This window comes from Falco naumanni, chromosome 15 (assembly GCF_017639655.2).
Source record: "Falco naumanni isolate bFalNau1 chromosome 15, bFalNau1.pat, whole genome shotgun sequence".
NCBI lineage: Eukaryota > Metazoa > Chordata > Aves > Falconiformes > Falconidae > Falco > Falco naumanni.
Genome location: NC_054068.1, coordinates 21293681 through 21316381, shown reverse-complemented (window position 1 = coordinate 21316381; position 22701 = coordinate 21293681). Strand labels below are relative to the sequence as shown.

At 44.9% G+C, this 22701-nt stretch overlaps 1 protein-coding gene across 3 annotated transcripts; it reads right to left on the bottom strand.

Annotated features, from left to right (window-relative positions):
• Window positions 1–36: 36 nt before the first annotated feature.
• On the bottom strand, window positions 37–22668 carry RFWD3 (ring finger and WD repeat domain 3). 3 transcript variants are annotated; one of them, XM_040615171.1, is made up of 13 exons: window positions 22297–22655; window positions 19798–20174; window positions 18211–18446; window positions 16438–16538; window positions 16141–16338; window positions 14032–14123; window positions 11772–11886; window positions 6548–6776; window positions 5217–5367; window positions 2827–3003; window positions 1989–2203; window positions 1241–1458; window positions 37–617 (listed from the first exon to the last, which is right to left on the bottom strand). In XM_040615171.1, exons 2-13 carry the CDS (start codon window positions 20160–20162, stop codon window positions 474–476), a joined length of 2241 nt encoding a protein of 746 aa, XP_040471105.1. In that variant the 5' UTR covers window positions 20163–20174; window positions 22297–22655; the 3' UTR covers window positions 37–473. The 3 variants fall into 3 exon arrangements, with proteins under 3 accessions (XP_040471105.1, XP_040471104.1, XP_040471103.1); XM_040615170.1 differs by having other exon boundaries at window positions 499–1458; window positions 19798–20164; window positions 22297–22668; XM_040615169.1 differs by having other exon boundaries at window positions 499–1458; window positions 22297–22667.
• Window positions 22669–22701: the final 33 nt, after the last annotated feature.

Here is a 22701-nt window from a genome sequence, read left to right as displayed (position 1 = left end):
CAGCAACACTACCGAGATGCCAATATCGCCACCTTGTCATCACCCAGTAATCACAGCAGGACTCCACAAGAAAGTGCAGTGGGAGTCTCAGGTCTTCAAGTTCCTCTTAGTTCCTTGAATCCTAGAAGAGATCTGCAAGTCCCTGTGCCATACTAACACTGGAAAATAAGCAGCAAGACATGCTGGAGACAGTCCAAGAATTACTGCTGTGCTGAGACAGCTTGCAGAGTTTAACTGAAGAAAACTGACCAAAGAAGAAATAAGGGCAGGCCTAAAGAGAAAGATGGAGCAAGAACAAATTGCTCCAGGCACCAGCCCATCCCAGTTCCTGCCTACTGCCAGAAATCTGCTGTAGTGGTTCATGTCTCCCATAAACACCACGTGCAAGACAGCAGTCTGGGGCCAAGCAGTCACATAGGGTTAATCAGCAGCATGTTTGGAAAGCCTCTCTGTGGCAAGTGAAGGGACCACTCTCACTGCCACTTGTAGATCTTCACCGTCTTCTCAGTCAGAGTAGCCAGGAGGTGGGTTTGGTTCACTTCCAAGGGGCAGATATCCAGCACAGGCAGGTCAGCCTGCAGCTTCTGCAGCAAAGAGCCGCTTCCAGCATCCCATAGCTGTGGGACAGACAAGATCAAAGACTGCAGGATTCTCCCCTCCCATCCAGAACAGAACTTCCTCTCTTGAGAGAAAAAAAAAATTTCCTCCACTTACTTATAGGTCGCTTTCTCTACTTTCACACCCTGCTGGGATGGTCTTTTAACAGACTTGCAGCACGATGTCACCCCAACTGCCTTCTCTGAGCCTGACACGTGAGCTCTCATGCAGCCTGCTGTCCATCCTCTGCAGCTGAGCTGCTTTTTCATATGAAGGGCAACCCTTCTTATCTTCCCTGTCACTGCCAAAGCGCCTGCATCCATCCCTCACGGCACTTACCACTTCAGCTATCCCACCAAGCCTGTTAGAGCACGTACAGTGCCCAACTGTCTTCCTCTGGTGGACAACAGGGGCTCACTGCCTACATTCTTTTCAATAGATGTGGACCACAGGCTTTAGCTAATACCAAGCACCCCACGCTATCAGAAAGTTACACCTACTGTAGCAAGTACAACATACCAACCTGCACAAGGTAATGTGAGTGACAATTCCCAACAAAACACACCAATGCTGCAACTGATAAGGCTTCTCTCTTAAGAATTGCAATAAACCCCTCCACCACACCGAAAGGAGGGAGACATACCAGGGCAGAATTGGATGCCTCATTACCGGCACACACAAAGACGCTGCCATCCTCCTCAGGACTCTGAAAAATGGCATTCTTGGTCAGCAACTTGCAGGTGGGCCCAGCACTCAAAGTCTGAACCAGGTTAGAAGAACACACCACATCTTCAGAGGCCTCTGTCAGCGGGCTGCAAGTCAGTTCCATCACGGCACAATGCACACATGGGTTATTTTTACCTATGTGGCAGGAAAAAAAGAACAAAAAAGGTAAACATTGGAAAATTTAATTGCAGACAAGCTTGAACTGTAGGAATACAGGCAACACAGGACAAGGGGCAATGGGCACAAACTGCAACACAGGAATTTCCACCTACGTATGTGAAAGAACTTCTTTACTGTGAGTGTGACAGAGCACTGGGCCAGGTTGCCCAGACAGGCTGTGGGATCTCCTTCTCCGGAGACATTCAAAACCCGCCTGACATGACTCTGTGCAGCCTGCTCTAGGAGAACTGCTTCAGCAGGGGCTGGACTAGGTGGTCTCCTAGAGGTCCCTTCCAGCCCTGACCGTGCTGTGATTCTGTGAACACCCCCTGCAGCTGCCTACTTTTGCCCTCACCCAACTCCTATCCACATGCAGACACTCATTGCTCTGGCTAGGGCAGGGACTACATTTCTGCTGTGCCCTCAGCAAAGCCAGTGTTGAACTTGGCAAACAGCAGCCCAGAGCAGCAATGAAGAGCGCATTGCGGATGCGCGCCGTTACATACTAGGCCTGTATGTTGCAAGGCAGTGCCGTGTGGTGATCTCTGTTTGAATGTCGATGCATCCTCCAGGTTCCAGTGGCAGGTGATGGGGCCGGTAGGTGTTGCCAGCTTTCCACTCCCAAAAGCAGGCTCCTTCCAAGCTCCCGGCTAATATTCCACCACAAGGCAGCGATGCTGAGGCCATCCGGGGCAGATAGGACAGCGATACCATAGGGCATCTGAAAGTGTGATTACCAAGAATCAGGGCTGCCAGCTGCAGCTGTACTGGTGTTCTGAAGCCTCACTGCTTCAGAGCTTCAGTCTCTCCAACCACACTGCAAAAAAAGGGCCTAAGCAGGCTAAAAATGGTCCTTCCAGCAAGGAACTCCAATGGGTTTGTCAAGAATAAATGAAATTCAACTTAACTGCTGAACCTTATGTCTCAAAGAAGCAGACAGCACACATCAGGTGCGTGTAAATCAGCATTTGATTCCCCCCAAGTAGAAAAGATGGAAGTACCAGCATCTCACACCTCTTTGTAATTTGTCCTTTCCAAACTAAATATTAAATTCTGCTCCAAAACAATGTCAGTTCTCCTGCTTGGGTTGCACTGGTAGGTCCATTTCTGACCACTGTACACCTTAAAAAGATGCAGGTGCCAAGCACTCATACTAAGTTATACAAATACCACACAACCTTATGAGAGACTTCTCACATCTGTGCTACATTTGAATTCTTGAACAAGAGATTCACATAAAACAATTTAAACTATTACAATTGCTGTGTGGTTTATGGAAGAAGCTATGCTTAGCTTAATATATATTAGTGAAGTTGACAGGAATGAAAAATCCTTATGCCATACCTGGACTTCTGAGGGACTAGTTCCTGGACATGAGAGTTTGTGTCTCTCAAATCATATACCATGATAGAGCCATTGACCAAGCCAGCGTAGATGTAGTTTGTATCATCGAGACACCAGCAGCAGCTCCAGACAGGACGGCCAGTATTGTATGTCTGCACCACAGTATTTGTTGCCAAGCTGCAGGGGAAAAGCAAAGTGTTGGCCCATTGCGCAAGCATCTACTGATGAGAAAATAGCATAATTAAAGTAAGCATATCTAGCTTTTTCAAGTCTTTAGACAGAAATTCAAGTCTCTTTAGACCGAATTCTGAATTAACTCCTCCTTTACTCCAGACATGAAACTGGAAAATCTAAACAGAAATCACTTGGATATTGTCAAATGATACATAATTCTTCCACGCCAGTGCTTCTTTTTCCAGATCAATCTTTGAAGACTGGGAAAGGAAGTCTCCGAGCAGGGTCTCAGCTGCCTTACTGGCACAAGAAAGCCAAGTTACTTTTCTGGAAACAATTAGGAGACATGACTCTAGTGTAATCCTGTCACATTGCGTATTCCAGAGATCACAGGGGCTCATCTCTTCAGATTACATCTCTCATTAATTATTGCCCTCTTTTTGCACAAAAGGAACAGTGCTTATGCCTCAAAAGAACCAGATTTAAGCAAGAGCAAGGCAGCGAGGGAGGTAAAGACAACTAAAAGCACGTTTATAGTGTTAATTCTTTAGAAACTCGATTTGTAGACAGAAGAATAGGGAAGTACATAGAGGGGTGCAGCCCAGAAGAGCAGGTGAAGCTGGTGTCCGATTAGGATGTATTTACAAGAGCAGTGTTGTCAATATAGGCTTAGCACATGGAGAACAGCGTAAGACAGAAGACAGCACATATCATCATAACTCCAGATAACCTTTACAACACATGAGTTTCTCCCTGGGGAAGATGATCATGCTCAGAAATCCAGAGAAGCAAGTATTTGCTCCCAGGTAAACGTAAGGGGAACAATTGCAAAGATAAACCTGGCTGGGAAAACAGAGTTTGGTATCAGAACAGTGACTGGTTTAAAAACAACAGGAAAAAAAACCTCCACAAAACAACCCAACCACAAAGTCATGGTGCTGTTTTAAAAACTTGCAAGCCAGAACAGGAGACTTAGGGACATCCTGGATTAATTCCTTTTGGTAGGATGACTATGAAATCAGTAACAAGGGAAGAAAGATGACTAAAGGGGGACTTTTCTTTCAGGGGGAGTCTAAAAAGTATGAAGATGCTGCTGAAGCAAGCACGTAACTCCAAGACCTTCTGGGATCAAGCACAAAAGAGGATCACAAGTTCCAACACAGCCAACCAGGCAGTGAGAGGCAGACATGGGAGTTAAGTATGGAGCAGATACTGTGATGAGAAGCCACTCCCCAGATTAAACCTTGAAATGGTATCAGCTGCATTGGTTAGACATCTGACATGCTGAATTTAGCATCAGACAGTTTTGTTTACTTTTAGCTAGCCTAGCAAACATTTCAACACGGTAACAGGAAAACAACATTCTTCACATTTTTGGTGTAAGATTAAGTTCTCTTCATTTCTTCACTGGTGGGAAAGAACTGGGACTAATCAGCTGTTTAACAGACACATAGGCTGCCTAACCCTACACTAACTGACAGAAAGATGTGCATAAAGATGTTCATGTAACTCAGTAAGAATCAATCGACTAACAAGCAGCTTAAGCTTAAGACTGAAAAGCAGCAGAGCAGCAAGAAAAGCATACTCAGACTGTAAATTCTAACAGGCCTGGAGACATTTTTCTCAGCTTCTGCATAATTAGTCGCCAATCTGCTAGCCCTAGAGAACCTGTGTTCCTCTAGTACATGCTCAACAATGCTGTTTACACGTTTCATGTCCCAGATGAACTCCAGGCTCTGCAAGTTTAAAATGGGAGAAGCCAACACTAATGCAGGGAAGAAAGTGCCCAAACTAACCATGCCTTGTTTCTGGTTTATGCCATACAAGTCCCCATGCTTCACACTTCCCTGCAGTAACAGAAAACCAAGTGGACAGTAAATTTCACATCTATACATTATGTTACATTTGTTCTCAACGTAACTTGGCCAATCCATGCTGAATTACTGTTTTTCCACCAAGTTCTCCATGGGAAAAGTATCACAGACAGGTAGCTCTGTAACACCTCCACCTAAACGACCTGAAAGCATGAACAAGTCTTCCCCTCTGTTAATTCCCACACACAGGAAGAGTATGCAGACCTGATCTCATCTTAACAACACCTTTTGGAAAGCAGAACAGCAAGTGCTGCAAGACATCTCTATTAAGACAGAACAAAATCCAATCCAGTCTCTTGCAGAACTCTACTGGGACAGGTTGTTCACCCCAGCAGGACTCACCTGGTAAGTTTGAGAGTGTTGTCCAGAGCAGCAGAGAGCAGCAAGCCATCTGCTCTATTGCCGAAAGCCAGTCCCCGAATCTGTTTAGTATGGATGGGGATGTACTGACTGCTCTTCAGGTTGGCCACACTCATCATCTTAACACCACAGCCTGTCACAGAAGAAGAACAAAGCAGGTTATCGCAAAGTGGCATAGGTGTAAAACTAGCAATTCTCTGCCACAACTACAATGTCTGCACTGAAGCCTGTGGTGGGACGAACGTGTAAGAGTTACTTGCTGTTCTGGAAAAGAACTGCCACAAATCATTCCTTAGTTCAAATGGCACAGGGCTAAATCCTTAAGGATCCCAGCCAGCAAGAGGAAATTCTATATCGGTGTTAACAATTCTTGTTACAAAAGCCTGCTGCTCTTTAGCCAGTTTCTTCAAAGATACTCTTGCCTAGATAAAAGCACACAGTAGGATTACATGGCTATTTAAGAGAACAAGCGTCACTGCAAAGAATGGTTACAGGTGAACTTAACCTGTGTTCTACAAGAGTCACCACAAATCTTCCATTCAGAGACTCATCGCCTGGCCCCAGAAAGCCAGAAAAATAAGGTCAGTTGAATGCAGAAAACAATTTCGTTACGCCTATATAAGGCATATTAATCTCAAAACCATTTACCAAATAAAGTAAGCTTCATCATTCAGAAAGCACTGAAGTACTTTGCTAATAAACTCTCTCAGACTTCTAATGCTACAGCTATTTCACTGCAAAAGCAAGCTGGCACTGGTCCAGATGTCAGGTCACTTGCTCCTGGCCATAACAGCCAAACAAACCCAGGACTGCCCGTGACTTCTTGGCTTCCTATTTCCTCACTGGGAAACAGTGCTCCTACCATTCATATTAAAAATTCATTGCTTTTGGTTTTTCTTTTAAAGAGTATTGACAAATCAGCTGCATGTGGAGAGATCCACCTACAGTTTGGGGATTTCTCACTCAGGCGCTGGAAGCTTCTCTGCAGGCCCTAGTGCACTAGCCCCTTGTTGCTTCAGAAGGCCCACCTTTGCGAGGAGTACCGGACACGCCTTTTACCTTCCTGTGGATGTGGCACTTCAGCAGAAGAGCCAGAGACCCTCTGCTAGGATTCTGCCGTAGAAGCAATGAGGGAAACTAGCTACCTCACTAGGCAGCAGCTCCCAGTGCAGGGGCCAGATGAACTACAGGGAGTCTTATGAGTATTCCCAGTTGACAAGGCACATGCAAAGGTCAAAGAGAAAAGCAGAAGCAAGTAGAAAACACATTCAGCTTTCACCTTTGAACCCCCAAATCTTGACTTGCTTAATTACCAGGAATAAAAGTAGACTGGGGAGAAGGCTGTGATACCACAAGACAACTCAGCGAGTCACAGTATGCCATTACTCGACAGTTCCCAGTCTGAGACACCACAAAAACCTTTTCCAAGTGGTACTTGCGCTGGCTCTGGCTGGAGGGCAGGCTGCTGGGGAGGCAGATGCAGGAGCTGCCAGGTTGCTGAGAAGCACTCACATTGTGCTGGGTTACCAAAGCCTTCAGCTCCTGCAAAGAAAAAAAAAAAAACACCAAAGAGCTTCAATGCGTTGCTGGCAATGAAACCTTCTGTCCTATCTGCTCCAGATGCTCCATCTGTGCTTGTTCTTAGACAAAGAGAGAAAATATGGTCCAATCTCCACGCTGTTCCTGAAATGCTGGATTTCCAAGTCCACTATGACAGCAAGCAACAAAAGCATTCAAATGCTATGCATGTTCTGGCAGAACATACTCACAGTCTGTTATTGTATGTATTAGACCCTGTGAAAGAGAGGACTCTTGGGCAACACATAAAAGCCAGTAACAATTATTACCAGATCAATGCTGTTTAGAAGAGAACAAACTGCCAAGTATTACATGCAGCTAAACCACAAGAGAAAGTCAATTAAAACCCATTTTCCAGAATTTCCAGAATACCCTATAAAAAAATAAAAGCCCAAGTTTCAACATAAAGGGTGTTGCAGGAAACAAGTCAGTCTAATGAAGACGACCTTGTTCTTTTCTTGTAAACCCTGGGCAGCAAATTCCAGGAATGACACAACTCTCAAGAGCTCCAGCCCTGTTTACCGCCACCTCCTCCCACCTTTTCCTCCACCTCCACTGATGAATGCTCAAGGATGCTCAGCAGAGATATGACCAAGGACAGCTTCCATCAGCAACAAGGTATTCCTAGATTTCCTCTTTCCACAGAGATCCTCAGGGTGAGCTGGGCTGGGCATGCCAGCAGTAGCAGTGGTATATGTATATTATGAGTCAACTAAAAATGCCCCCCAAAAAGGCATTTTAACCAGCTTGTTGTAATCCAAGGTCAAAACCAGACAGTACAGAACCCCAGGGATATTAGAGGGAACATATATATTAAGGAAATTGCTACTTGCTTTCTGTTGTCCAAGCAACATAGATTATGCTTCAGATAGCGTGTAATTTTTAAACAATTAAGGGCCACAAGAGTGATGTTATGAATATATTAGTAGACTGCAAGCTAGCTTCAATATTGAAGCAGCCACTACCACTTAACTCACATCTAAGCAAAGGCAGCAGTCCTCAAAGAGGCAAGATCAAAGATCAAGCTCTACATTCATAGTTATCATCAAGACCTATAACTTTTGGAAACTGCCTGAGAGGAGAGCAATTCTGATATTTTACAGAGGTCTGATCTGTTTTGCATCAAGTGCATTGCAAATTCCCCAAGGCAATAAAAAACATAAATACAAAAATCAAAACTGAAGACTCAAGATGATCCCATTAGAACAAAAAGGCAAACGAAAAACAACCTGGGAAGATGTAGTGTGGGGGTGCTACGATGCTTATGATGGAAGCTATAGCTTTGGGCTTAGAGTAAGAAGTCAGTGAAAACACAGGTAACTTGGAAGAAAGTGACTTTTAATCAAAAATTTAATAAACTCATTATTTCTAAGTGGCAGGAGGATACCACCACCGATTATCAGAATACATTAAAATTATTTGTTGCTCTGGGGAGTTTACAAACCTCTCCTTGTCACCTGCACTCAACTTTTACACCAGTTATTAAAAAAGTAAATGTATTCAAAAAGGTAATGCAATCCTACACCTTCTGTTAAGCAGCTCTGCAGGGTTTTCCCGATGCCGTGTTAACTAAGGGCCTCGAGGGCACATGCATCTCCCCGCACCCACTATGACCACCTCCTAGATGTCAGCTTGCCATTGCAGAGATGAACAGTCACACAGGTTGGGGAAAGGAGAGGATACACAGCAGAAGCCTTCCTGAGCAGTATGCATAAGAAGTAGAAGAGCACAATGAACAGGAAGACCACTAGCTACAACAAATTCAGAACAGTTTTCTTTTGGGTATTAGGTTACAGTCTTAATAGCTGATATGAAGCTTTAAAGACTGACAGCCATCTGATAACTGCCTCTCTCTCTGGCTGCGCTCCCACAGACCTCTCACAGAAGCCATACCTGCTATTTTGCACTACACGGCCCCAGCCTTGCATTTAATAGAGATAAACACGTGGCTGTACAACCGCAAGCTGCGGTGCAGCACTCCAGGCATTCTACCTTCCTTTGGTTCAGGTTCAAATTCAGTCCAAGGGACACCGAGTATTTTTAATCTGCTTCACTACAAGTAACAACTGAATTAAATACTGGCTTTTACCTCTTTAGATCTTCCCTAGGGATCCACTGGAGGGGGACACAAAGATCAAAAAGATCAAAGATTTTTATGCAATAAAACCATTAGCCTAAAATTTTTCTAAGTGTATTAGGTTCAAAAATTTTTATTCACATTTTGCCATCCAATTCCTTTTCGATGCTCTGAAAATCCTATTAGAAAAGCTTTTCCAATACATCAAGCAATATAAACCAATTTCTGCAAGGCTCACAATGACACTTGCATTCTCCTCCACAGCAGCGTGCTATCTCCTGTCATCACCCTGCCAGTCCTCCCTTCACTGCTCCATACACAGAGCTACTGTTTCCCACTCGCAAAAAATCAATCTCCTACCCACTCCATCAGTGGTATTCATGCCAGAAGCCAGAGATGGTTTGCTTATTGTTAAATAACTTTCACTGAAAATTTTGGCAGATTCAAGAGTACGGCAGCAGCTCACATCTGATCCTCAACTTCTTTGTGCTCGCAAAGGAAAAAAACTTCAGGCAAAAGGCAGGCTTCAGTAGCACTGCTTCCAAAACGCAAGCCTGAGCCTGCCGTGCAGCATACAGCTCAGCACAGCACACACTGCAGGCTTACGTACAGAAACAACACTGCTGAGAGATTTCTTCCAGAGTTTTAGTTTGCCACCTACCCTCTCTCCCCTCAACTCCAAGTTCCTTTCCTCATACATTTTCATGTAGCTAAAGACTTAAAAAAACACCAATTTTCTAGCCTCACTCATCTTAAACACCTGAATAACAAAGTACAATGGACAACAGCAGAGAAAAACGTGTACAAACCTAAAAAAGTTCATAACTTGTGACATGACTGCTGCTGAGGCACAGCTTTCAAGCACATTAGCAACAAAAAAAAATCACCTCACACAATGACTTCTGGGGGGAAACCAATGGCGTTGGCTCTCCATAAGGCTTCAGACACCAAGGCTTGTATGCAACCACTGAACATCACAACTACAACTGAACCTTGCCGTATCAAGCGTCCCTTTGAGCACAGGGAGATTTCACACATTTCTTTTGAAATCCCACAGCACTTGGTTTTCTATGTTGACTTACAGCTTTGTATGCCAGTTAAACATGTTTTCTTGTGCCAGCAGTAGCCTTACTTGCTGAAAGGAGTAGGGCAACAGACTCAAGATTTAACAAGGCAAGTTCTGATTGGGGGGGGGGGGGGGGGGGGGGGGGGGGAAGAAAAAAAAAAAAAGCTTCTCAATGAGGCTAGTCAAACAGTGGGATGTCCAGAGAGGATGTGTGATCTGCTCTCATACACTCAACACCTGGCATGACAGTGCCCTGAGCAACCCAACCCAATGCTGAAGTGAACCAGCTTGCGTTGGGCTCGAAAACTGCAGGGTCCCTTCCAACCTCAACAATTCTATGCAAGTAGCTGCTTACTAAATAACCTCTCATAAGAGAAGGAACTCGTTAGGCATATGCTCAAAATCTAATCAAACAACTTAGAGATTTATTCCACACTTCCTGCTGATTTTTCTGCTCCCCAGCAAATTGTTTTACTTTCAGTTTATTCATAGTATAAACAAGCACCTTAAAATTGCTTCCAGCATTCACATTAACCACTATAGGACAGTGATGAATGCAGTATAAATACTGAAACAGAGCTTAAAGAACACAGGGTGCTTAATCTTTATAACATGCAACTTCAATTCCATTAGACTGGACACTCTATCATTTAACACCAAAAGAACTGCAAAGGGACATTACAGACCTGCAGTTTTATCTTATTCACATTTTTCTTAAACCAAACTTTAAAGTGGACCCATTTTCTTATTAGCTCTGATGAGCTTACAGCTTCATGCAGGAATTTAAGCAAACAATTTATAAAAGACTTATCTTACGTCACACAGGAAGACTTCAGCAAAGAGGATGTTGCTTAATGTACAGACATGAATAGCCGAGGCTATAAAAAAATCCAGAAGTAGAGAAAAGTACAAAATTAAATGAGTTACTAGACAGCAAGAGATTAGATAGCTTCTACTTCACACAAAAGAAAAAAAGCAGCAAACTGGCTATGAAACAGACTGCTGGAAAACCTAGCAGTAGTGGAACATGCCCGATAATTCAGTTGGAAGCACCAGTAGAGTCCACCATTCATAGGAATTCTGCAAAAGCAGCTGTGATGGGTTACAACATATCACAGTATTGCGTAAGCCAGACAGGAAGCAGCCGATTAGCAATCGGTCATTTATTTTCAGTAATTTGTATTCTAAGGGGACAGAGGTGCCTGTTAGCAGCTGTTCAGCCCATGCATATAGCCTACCCCGCTGACAGGCCAGGTCTCATGGGACCAGAAGGTGCTCAAGTAGAATGCTGACTGACCTTCACAAAAAACAATAGTGGGGGATTGTTGTTTTCTTTGGTTTTTTGCAAGCAGTCATACCGCTTCATAAACCACTTCTCAAAGACTCTTGACTAACTAGTGATAATCAGTCCCATCACACATTTACTAGAGCAATTTTCAAAGCTTATTTCGATGCACCTAAGAGAAAACTTAAGACCTCGAGTTTGATGCTGTATTATCAGGCCTTTCCAGGCACCACAAAACCCAAGGAGCAGCGTCCAACATGATCAGCCAAAAAACACCCTTTACTGCGAAGCTGTGCTTCCAACTTTGATGAAGTCTTAGAAGAATGCAAAAAAAAGATTGGTGTTAGATAGTACACGTGAGTATGCCAGCATGGGATGTTCAGGTGAATCCTGATGATTCACCAATTGAGTTTACTAAATCTTGCTGCTTATTAAAACTGGAAGCCTGCCTTCTCAGTCCCCTAAGGGAACGTACAAAAGACAGGCTGAAGAGAAAGGGAATCCTCTGTGTATTGGTAGCATGAGGCTCACCTGAACTTGCTTGCGGAGTTTGCTGCATTCGTCGGTCAAAACCTGCAACTGGAGACGGCTCTGCGCAGATTCCAGCTCTGCCTGTCTCCGCAACATTTGCTCCTTTGCTAAAGAACTAGAGAAACAAGAGAAAAGCAATCCTTAGGACTAGGTATCATCTAGGATGCTTCTCTGGGCTGTCAACTCCTATCCTCGGGCTTCATTCCAAAACAAGTTCTGTTCAGGCAAATTCAAAAGTAACAGAAAATCTGGTACCACACTCATCCAGTACATTCACCTCAAGATGTTCTCAGTTATACAACGTAGTGCATGACTCACTCAACTATTGTTCCATAGAAACAGCAGCCTTTCTTCTCACCCTCTCCAAATGTACTAATTTAGTAGACAAAGAGAAATCAGTTTGGTTTTTTCCTACAGAAACAGTTCAGCAAATTCTCTACCACCAATGTCCACACAATACCATGTCAGTAATACAGCAAGTCATAACACAGCAAGATCTTCACACGAGTTTCTACTACCAATAACTAATTGTGTATTTCAGGAAAAGATAGCTGTACCAGAAATAGACAGATACAGATAAATTCTCTGTGAATGCCCATATAGAAGCCATACTTGCTACCTCACCTTAAGCCTAAAAAACGCATAAACACCATTTAACAGCAGCAGTTTTGGTAACATACTTCCATTTCTCTCTCATAGAGGCTTTGCACATGAAAGAATAGTTAAAGAGGAAGAAAAAATACCAGTATTCCTTAAAATTATCTGTACATTTGGTCTATAATGTTGACCACTGCATTCTGCACTTCAAAAGCTACAGTATTCCAGTCGTTTCACTAGTTCCTGTGCAGGGAGACCCAGCTTGCCTAAGAACCTTCTAAATGTACAGACCTAGCTTTGCACGTTGACCAAGCACAGAATTCTGTCATTTCCCTACAGTTTCTGCACATGATTTTTTCCTTCCTGCAGAAGAAACAGGTGAAATGCTCTATTTAACCACTGCAAAGACATTCTTTATATAAGTACCCAGAGCCTGAAGGCTGGCTCTTTTGAATGTGAAAAACAAAGCCCATGATCTTATACCCAATAACAAGGCTATGTGCAAACAATATTGATGCATGCACCAGTGTTCACATTTGTCCTCCACTGGTGACTGTGTGCCACAAAGCAGCCGCTGCCAGCTACTTCCCTGGACTGAGGCAGTCATTGGTGTCTGCCTCCCAACAAAAACAGGGGGCAGAGGAGGTTAGGGCAAGTGGGGAATGGCTGCAGCAAGATTCTGAGACACAAGCAGCAGTTAGACAACTACCTCTCTGTGACAGGTTAAGATTTAAACACCGAAATGCTTTCTGTGCTTTTGAAAAAAAGGTCTTATTTATCTTTGCAACGTCAATCCAGTAAAAGAAGTGTGACCTTCTAAAGGTACAGTTCAAACACCATCAGGCAGGGGCAATCTGGACAGAAGAGATATTTTTCCCTTTGTGACAGTTGCTCCTCAATAATTTCTAATCAGTAATTACCAGGACAGTGAGGTTTCTGTTGAAAGACTAGCAGTCTAGTTAGAGATACGTGAAGACCCCAATTAAATTCTATTCACTACAAGATTCAAGAGAACCCAGATATCTGCAGCCTTCTAATTTCAGGATAGTAACTGTGACAGCATCTTACTGAACAGAAATTAATCCCCATTTTCATACCTGCTTTTCCTTTTTTCAGTAAGTCTACATTTTAAACTTGGAGGGGGGAAGCAGAGTCATAGTAATGCCTGCTGACCTTTTGTAAGTAAAGCTACATGAAGAGTTTGACAAAGCAAGATGGAAAGTGATTCATGCGAGAGGTTACTCTGTTTAATGCATGCAGAAAAGACAGCAGAAAAGGTCAGCTATTCAAGACCCTTGCATTTTAACTATGCCTCGCTTTTCTCATTTAATGATGAATTAGCAATAAACAGCTTTTTGGCAACAACTCTGCATGTTCTCCCATGATGACATTTCAGGATACAGCACAAGATAGTTTTTTCTATTTCAGTGCCGCAAAGCACAAACTCAAGAATTCTGTTCCAAAAGAAAATTCTCCTGGGTAAGACACACGCAATACGGCAAGGCCTTGGTTTGTTAAGCCTGCCATACTCCTGATAATCTCCAAGGGAATGCACAAATTGCTTTAGACAATACAGGAAATTAAAGCATGAAGTAGAAGCTAGACTGCAGCTTTCAGTAGCATGCAGTCAGTGAGGCCGTATCTTTACATGGAGACTCCATACCTTTTCATGCGTTCCTGCTCACTCGTATCCAGCACTTTCAAATTGCAAGCATACAGGATCACAATGTCAGAACGTTTTGCCTTCTTATTGCACTGAAAGAAAAGACAAGTTCAGTTCATCTATGAGAATTTAACCAATGCATCTCTACATGTTGCTAGGTACTGTTTTGAAAAATTGTTAAAGCAACTTTTAATTTCTTAAAGCGTCAGCAACGCAGCCCGGTCAGCTAAGTTCCAGGGACAAAAAAAAAACAACAACCACCAGACAAAGGAGGGCAAAAAGATCTAAAAACAAAACACTAGCCCAACTTCCGTTTTGGAAAGATTAATACTGGCTGCCCAACAGACAAGGATTTAGAAATCCCTGAGTATTCTCCCAACTGTTATTTATGTACTATACTCCTTTAATCAAATCCCATAGGCCCAAATCCATAAAAGCATTCCAGTGTCAGTAGGAAACACCGACATCTCACCGATTTCAGTGATACACAGGGATATATTTCAATAACTTTGTGCACCCGGCTATGACCACTTCGTACTTTAGGTTCATCTTAAAAATAAGAGATAATACTTCCCCCCCGAGTTGAGACTTGGAAGAAACGATACCATCTGGAAGCTCGCTGCTTTGCTAATACACTTTGCTGATCAGAAAAGAGGCAGTGACTACTCAGCTCTAGTAACCTCTGCTGAACACTAAATTACTATGTGTGCTTAAAATGCAGGCTTCTCTATTATTTAGTAGCATAAAGATATCATGAGCAACAGTTTCAGATCAGATAATCCCTCTCCCTTCATAAAGGGCTGCCTTGCAGAGCAGTAAGTGGCTAAGACAGCCCTCCTGGCAGCCGGCAGCTGTCACTGGCCCAAGCAAGAACGCTGCAATTTCACAGCAACTTGCACTCAAGCCACTTAGTATACAGAGCACCACGCACAGCAACTCTGTGCTATTCAATCAGAGGACGCCCAGTTGCAAAAGGACAGCGACTGAGAATGAAGGGAAGATGATTTAGCTGCAACGTTCTCATCAGACCAAGTTCTCCCACAAAGTTTTCAGTAATTACATCACCAGAAGAAAAAGAGGAAGCAAGCACCCCTTACGTGTATTTAGGATTCAAGAAGAAAGCAGTCACAGAATTCCAAAAAGTAAAGATGCCTGGAAGGCCTCTGAGAAGTCTGTCTGGGGCCAGAGTAGGTGAAGAAAAGCTTACACAGAATTGACAGTGTTAAAAATAAGGTTTGGGCCTTTGCTATGGCAACAGTGATTCTTTAGGTTTCATCAGAGTGCACGTCAACAGGAAGTTTCTTGCTGAGAGGAGGGAATCCTGCACAAAGTCAAGCAAGACCATGGAGGTTCTCAAAATGACAAAGCCAAAGAAATCCTGAGCTTCCAGCCACCGAGTCAGAAAGCAGCAGAACTGAACCCTATTTGCCAGGTACTCGTTGCCCTATTTTTTTGTCAACATTCCTTTCTGGAGAAAAGGAATAAGGAATGGAAACACATCACAGAGAAGCACAGACCTAATTGAAAGGGATCAGTATTACCCATGCAAACAAAGCTGAAAAGAGCACCTTAAAGAGCAGATCTATCATCACAAATGGACATTAAAGGATGCAACTTGTTTCTCAGTTTACTCTCTGCAAGGTACCTTAAACAACCTGATCTGCTTAAAGCCTGCAAAAGCAGATGCAGTTCAAAACAGAAGATTAACCAGCTGAAAACAGTTCTCAAACATTGATTTCTTGTCCAATAACGTACTCTTTACGCTTAGTTAATTGATTCTAGGAATCTGTCTGCCATTGCTACACTCTGGGACCACAGTGCAGTGTTCTGAAACCACTTATACAGGTTTAACACTTGAACTCTAACTTCTGTGTCTGCTACTCAAAAATACTTCAGGAACAAAATCCAAGTCAGAATTCCCCCTTTAAAGTAGTGCTAGTTGTTCCTGGCCTAGCTACATCACAATAATGGTGATTTTTGTTATTTCTGACAGCAGACAAAGGTGGACTCTTCACGCAGCAAGCGGTTAGAGCAGTTACGGTGACCACGCCTGCAGCAGAAGTTACCCAACAGCAAGCCCCTTCCAGCGCACATAAACATCCATGTTACCTGGGGGCACTTCCCTGCCTGTCCCTTCAGCCACCTTTCAATGCACGTGTAACCAAACAGGTGTCCGCACCGCAGCGCTGAGAGACGGTGGTTCCCGGTGTTGGTCCACTGCTCAAAGCAGATTGTACAGGTATCCCCTTCCTCCTCCTCTCGTGGCGCAACACAAACTGGTGGCTCCAGTTTCTTTACTGGAGTCCTCTAGGATTAAAAATTAAGAAAAAACACACAACACTTTTTCAGACAAAGGCACCATTTATCCTATTTAGTCTGTCTCCAAAAGCATTTAGGTCACCTTACCTGCTTTTCCTGGACCTCAGCCTCTTCATCTTCATTACTTCCACGTTCTGCAGAAGTTTGAGACAAAGCTTGAGGCAGCTCTGCCTGGATCAGACTGGAAACTAAAGAAAGCATTGCTTAAACAAACTGATATATAACAGGGGTAAAAAGGAGTTCTCCTTGACCTGAAATCACCAAGGCATAAGGTAAGCAGCACAACTGCACAGGTAACATACAAAGCTTCAGATCAGTGCCCTGGATAAGGCAGGTCAGGCAGTCTGTGTGTAAGCCCTTCTATTCATCAACAGTATTGCTGAAGAATTTTATGTTTTCTTTTATAAAAAGCAGCAGAATTTCAGTGAAAAAGACAGACGTTGTTAACTGGATTTTCTAACCTGCTCGAAACAAACACATCTGCATACAGGTCTACATTTAGGCTGATATAAGGTTACACCCCTGCGTTGTTATGCCCAGAGAAAGACAAACAACCAACATGCAGAAGTTATTTTGCCAAGGGATCTAAGCATGCATATTTCATATGCCAAGAAAGCATTTACCGTATGCTATCTTTCCGTTCACCCCGACTTAAGTGGTTTTCCAGCTGGTTGTTGTCCGAACTAGCAATTCTGTTGGGCCATATGTTTTTGTGGTGGGCCTCTGTTCGCCCTTCTGTTGGAAGCATGGGCACACAGAAGAGCTAAATTTGTATTACCACCACCAGCATACTAAAAAAGGAGCAGATATCATTGTGTCCCCAATATCTCCTCACAAAACGACAGCGCCGTTAGTCACATTTAGTATTCAAGGCAGATAACCCTGGCCAATGTCAATGAAGATTTCAGCCTCTAAGGTTCTGGGCTGAAGAGGAACCAGTGGCTTTATATAAGCAAAAAAGGCAAAGGGAATTCCAGAAAACCCAACAGAGAGCATATGTTCACACAATATTAGACAGCACTTAACAGCTTGAGCTCCTGTCACGTGTAAGACTAGCTCAGAGCAAGCAAATTCATCTGTTCAAAAGACACCTCATAGATGTACCCTCAAAAAAAGGTGTCACGGTGGGCTGGCCAATCAATAACAAAACTAAGGGCAGACTGTGAAACATAAGGATATTCCTTAGAGACTGAAGTAAAATAACCTAATCTTGTTCTCATATTCTCCGGGCATCAATAACGTTGACTAGCAAGTTAACAGTTTGTCACTCTTACATAAACTGCTTGCGTTCATCGCAATGTCACTGAAGTGCATGGCAGCCTGTGAACTGGATAAAGGATGGCGAGCCAGAAAAAGATGCCAACCAAGAAGCCCACTGTCCTAAGCTCCATCTCCTCAGTTAAGTGTCACAAGGAGTTGCAGGAATGAAAAGAAAACCTCTGAACCAAAGCAGACTGAAATCCCAAATAACTAAAAAAATACTGAAAGCACTGCTGATCTCCAAGGTGCAACTTGATGACTTCAGTAATGCTCCTTGACAATATATAACTGCAGAAGCATGGTAATAATCTCTGAACTTGAAGTTACTCTGTATATTTCCAGGATTATTTATAAGTAGCAGCCTGCAAATAGCAAAAAGATTGTATTTAACATTACAGTAGCAATCACCTATTGCCACTACTGCTCTTAGGAGCTGCTTGCTGGAAAGCCTTGTGGTAGCAATCAGCTCCCAACAGCTGTGGCATAATCATCTCTTAACACTATCTGTTGTGAAGCTTGAAAGGGTTTCCCCACTGAGTTTTGAAACAGCAAGATGAGTTTCTGCAATCTGTCACTACACAGCTCAACCACAGCACAAACCTCCTGAGCTCGCTGCTGGGGGCATCTCCTGGGCCGATGGTAACAGTGGTGCTGCAGCCTCCACTGCTTCCTCTTCCTCCTCAGAAGTGCTGCTGTCGGAGTCGCTCAGTTCTACTGTTTCATCCGAGCTGTGTTCCTGGTTGTCTCTCACGATAGGCAAGGGCTCCAGGCGCAGAACTTGTCCTGTAGCTGGCTCCTGGGTCCTGCTGACTTGAAAGTAGCTGTCCAATGCTGCCCTGAGTCCGGGAAAACAAGAAATAAAAGACAGTTATTACAGGTAAGCTAAAGACTTGGCACGTTTCTCCACACTTGTTTGCAGTAAAATTGCTAGGCTCTGACAGCAATAGGAAGGTAGCAAAGTTATCAAGACAGACTTTCTCCAGTAGCAGGGCAATCCCATACAATGGCCCGTTTTATGAACCACCAGCAGTACCACACAGCAACACTTCATTTTGCTCAGCTCAAAGAAAATCTCTTTCTGGTTACAATGATACTGCTTTCTTTTGGGGTGGGGTGGGGCTGGAGAGAAGCAAAGCAAAGAAGTATTGTTCACCAATAGCCTAAGGAACTCCTTATCGGTACCTTCAGTCCTCAAGCCTGGTTCCCATAGATGCATGAGGCTTGCGTTCGAGTCTCATTCCATTGACTACTTGGTGCCTGGCTTTTCTGCTTTCCCTCTTCTTTTCTACTGGAACTTCATCCCTGGATAGAAACATCCTCCCCTCTCCCCCCATTCAGTTCAGCTATCTTAATTATCCCTCAGATTCAAAAGAGAAGCTTTTCAGCTTGCCTTCTAGCTTTGAGAACTACAGTGACCTTCAGGTGCAATCCAAGGGCAAACAGTACAGTTATGTTTAACCATCTGGGAGGAGAGGAGTTCTTGGTCTCACTGAATTTAAAGGCAATGCTCCAGTTAATTATAATTTCACCCTCAGCATTTACAAAAGCTACAAAGATGAGACAAAAAAACAAACCAGAAACGGAGATGTCTTTCCGGCTGGAGAGCATTCCTACTCTGAATCACCCTTTAAACCCATCACAAATGTATTAAACACAGAGTATTTTTTTCTTTGCCTGGAGGTAACAAAAAAACCTACAGAAAAATACTAGTTTGCATGTTTGCAAAAGTTTCTGCAGCAAATGTCACCAGAAAATTTAATCAGGCAGTCCCCAAATCAATGGTGAAATGCAAAACAGAGCACAAGCTCCACTGAGCTAAATCCTGGCTGGAACTGCTGAGAGTCAGCACTGCTGAAGGAAGCACCGACAGGAATCTGGCAGAACAGAGGGAATGGTGGGCGCAGAAGCTCTGCAAGCAAGACGGGAAGTGTAGAAGGACACAGGAGTCAACACTACCACTGCCAACACAAGAAACAGGGGGATTCACTTAAGAGGAGCAAAGATCCTATGAGAAGAGATCAGAAAGCACAGGGCTATTGCTGAGCTTAAAAGGTATGTGAGGGGCTCAGAATCTGGTCACCAGCGCACACCTGGACTGAGCCGGGCTCTATAAGCCAGGAAGCAAGGCGGATTTAAACTGATGCCAGACCTGATAACAGTTCAGACCCAATTTAATTTCTGCTTTACCTGGCACTGACTGTCCTCTGGGAACCACCAATCCTCTGCTGCCTGTTAACTCTTCTCACTCGCGGATGCTGCGGCACCCACAGCAGCTCATGCAGATCAAATACCCCTAGCTGCCTTCGCAGCCTGCCCCGAGGAGGACTCGGCTGCGGGTCAGGCTCAGCAGCTGCCGCCCTTGTGCCACCATTCGGTGTGACAACAGCGTCATCAGCAGGAAGAACCGTAGCGCTGCCACCTCCCTCACCAAGCACCGGAGCGCTGGACGAAGGCGCTGCGGGAGCAGAGGGCTCTGTGGGAAGCGTCCTGAGGTTCTCCACAGGGTAACCAGCCACAGGTTGCAGATCAACTTGCATCTCTTCTTGAGCCATTTCTGCAAAGAGTTGAAGAAAACCACTATTTATTTGCAAGCATGCGCACTACTTCAAGCCAGACTGTAGCAAGCATCGGGTGCAGCTGTCAGCTACTACAAAAGCCTTTATTTCAGACTCAAGAAAAAATTTATCCTCTTGCAGCAGAGCTAAGCCACCTCAAGTCGATACCCGTACATGCGCTGGCACAGCACAGCAGCACCCTCCCAGAGGTCCGGGCTTGAAGTCTTTGGCTCAACAGCAGCTAGCACAAAGGTACATCGCAAAGCTGACTTAAGTAAGCCTTTGGATGAACGTGGGAAGTTAAGGATTTCTTGCTGGCATCATATACTTGCCAGTAAATTCACATGGATCTTGGAGAACAGAATTTGGAAATATTTGAGAGATTCTCCACTGCACAAACACCCACAAATACAGACACAAGCAGCTCTACAATGCAGTCCTTTGTTTCACTGCTCTCAGGAGGTGAGTTTATTTTCAAGTTTCTTTGAATAACATTCCGTTATGGCAACAGATGACATCGACCCTTACCCACAGCTCACTTAACAGGCCTTTCAGGTGCTTTATATTCACCAACACTGTGCAAACCCAGAAAGGGTTATCATAGCAGAACGCACAACTGAGACGTTACAGGTAGCAAGTTACCTACAGCATCAGCATTTGTTATTCCATATCAGCCCGAGACTAGGTAAACGTGAAACTTGCAGTAAAGCCTCATATATATTATTTAGGGATGGCTACCCTACAAACACCTCTGGGATAAAAGGCTTCTGGTTACCTCCTAAACAGAAGGGCTACCTTAGGTTTTGAAGAAAACTAGAGGAGACAACAGTCTGTGCATTGCTAATTATTATGCTGCTGTCGGCCACCAAATTAGAGCGCTTTAATCACTGTGTTCTACAGGCAGTCTTACAACACAAAAAAGTTGAATATTATTTCATTAATTGAATAAATAGATGCACAACAAAAAGCCAAACCAAATAACAACAAAAAACGTCCTTTTTTGCAGGAGGTGTGTGAATTAAAGCCTGCAAGCTGCTGAAGGTCATTCACATTCTCAAAAAATACCTAGGCAATCATAAACCTGAAAGGCCTTGGGAATTGCAGACCTTTAGTGCTACTTAAGAGTCCGAAGCACACACCAAAATTTATTAGGCCAGGCACTGTGCAAACAGGGCAAAGGCTGCTTTTAGTACAAAGAATAACTAGAAAAATCTACAAAAGAATTACTAGAGGGGGATGTAATAATACCCAAATATTTTTATAGACCTTTTAAGACATTCTGACTTATGAATTGCTCTGTAATTCTTATCCTAATGCCCAATTCTTTCGAAGTTTGGCCAAAAAAAGATATGAAATGCCACCTCCCCCAGGAACAGGCAAGGTATGAAGTTGTCAGTGATCAGGTGCTGCTGCTACAGTGCTGAATTCACAGTCGTGATAAAAGTTGCCGTGTAGAACAGACCCTTCAATTTCCCCATAAATTGTGAGACTTAAACCAAGTGTATACATCCACCCCAGCGCGGATTAAAATGCTGCGTATGTCTTAATAAAACAAAATTGTAAAGAGCTGATAACACAGGCGTTTTCACCACTCAGCCTCAGAGGCTTTGAGGGGGGGCAAGGCCGGGGCGCCCAGCCAGCCAGTGCCCGCGGCGCCCCCCGCAGGGCCGGCAGTGCCCCCCGAACCGGGGATCACTGGGGCCGGGCAGCGTCACGGGAGTCCCCGGGCACCGACCCGGAGGCCGAAGCAGAAGCCCCGGGCGCTGCCCAGGCCCCTCCGGGCCCCCCCCCAGTCACTGCGCGGCACCTGCTTCACCGTAACCCAAAATAAACGGCCAAGGCCTCACAGCTCCGCACACGCGGGTTTACTCGCGGCTCTCCGCGGCGCTCGCGTGTCTTAAATAACAACCGGCCACACAAGCGGCGCGGAGCGGGGCGGGGCGGCCTCTCCCCCGCCAGCCCGAGCGCCCGGGCCCGCCATCGCACAGGCCGCCGGAATGGGCCGAGCCGTGGCAGGACCCGCGTTCCATCCCCGGCCGCCGGGGTCCAGCCGCGCCTGCGGGGCTCTGGGACGCCAGGCCGGGGGAGGCGGCCTAGGGGACGGGGACCGGGGCCGGGACCCTTCGCTCACCTGCCAGTAGGCACAACCGTCCTGCTCCAGCGCCGCGCCACCACGTCTGTGCCCGCTTCTATTGGGCAACCCGCGGCCTGACCCGCCTTTCTTATTGGCCAACCACTCTGTCCGTCTCCCCGACGGAAGGGCGGGTGAAGGCTCACAGGCAGGGTCTGCTCTGATTGGCCAGAGTGCCGTAGGGAGGGCACGGCTGATTGGGTGGAGAGAACACAGGCGCTGCAGGGGGTGGGGCGAGCGCCGGGATGTGAGTTTCCATTGGGGGAACCTCCGCAGGGGCGAAAAGAGCGGGAGCCCCAGCGGATTCAAACTGGGGCCAAGGTGGGCGGGGCACTACCATGGCGGCGGGGCCTGCAGGGCCCCGAGGGAGCGTTGAGGGAGCCCGGCCCCAGCAGCCCGCGGGCA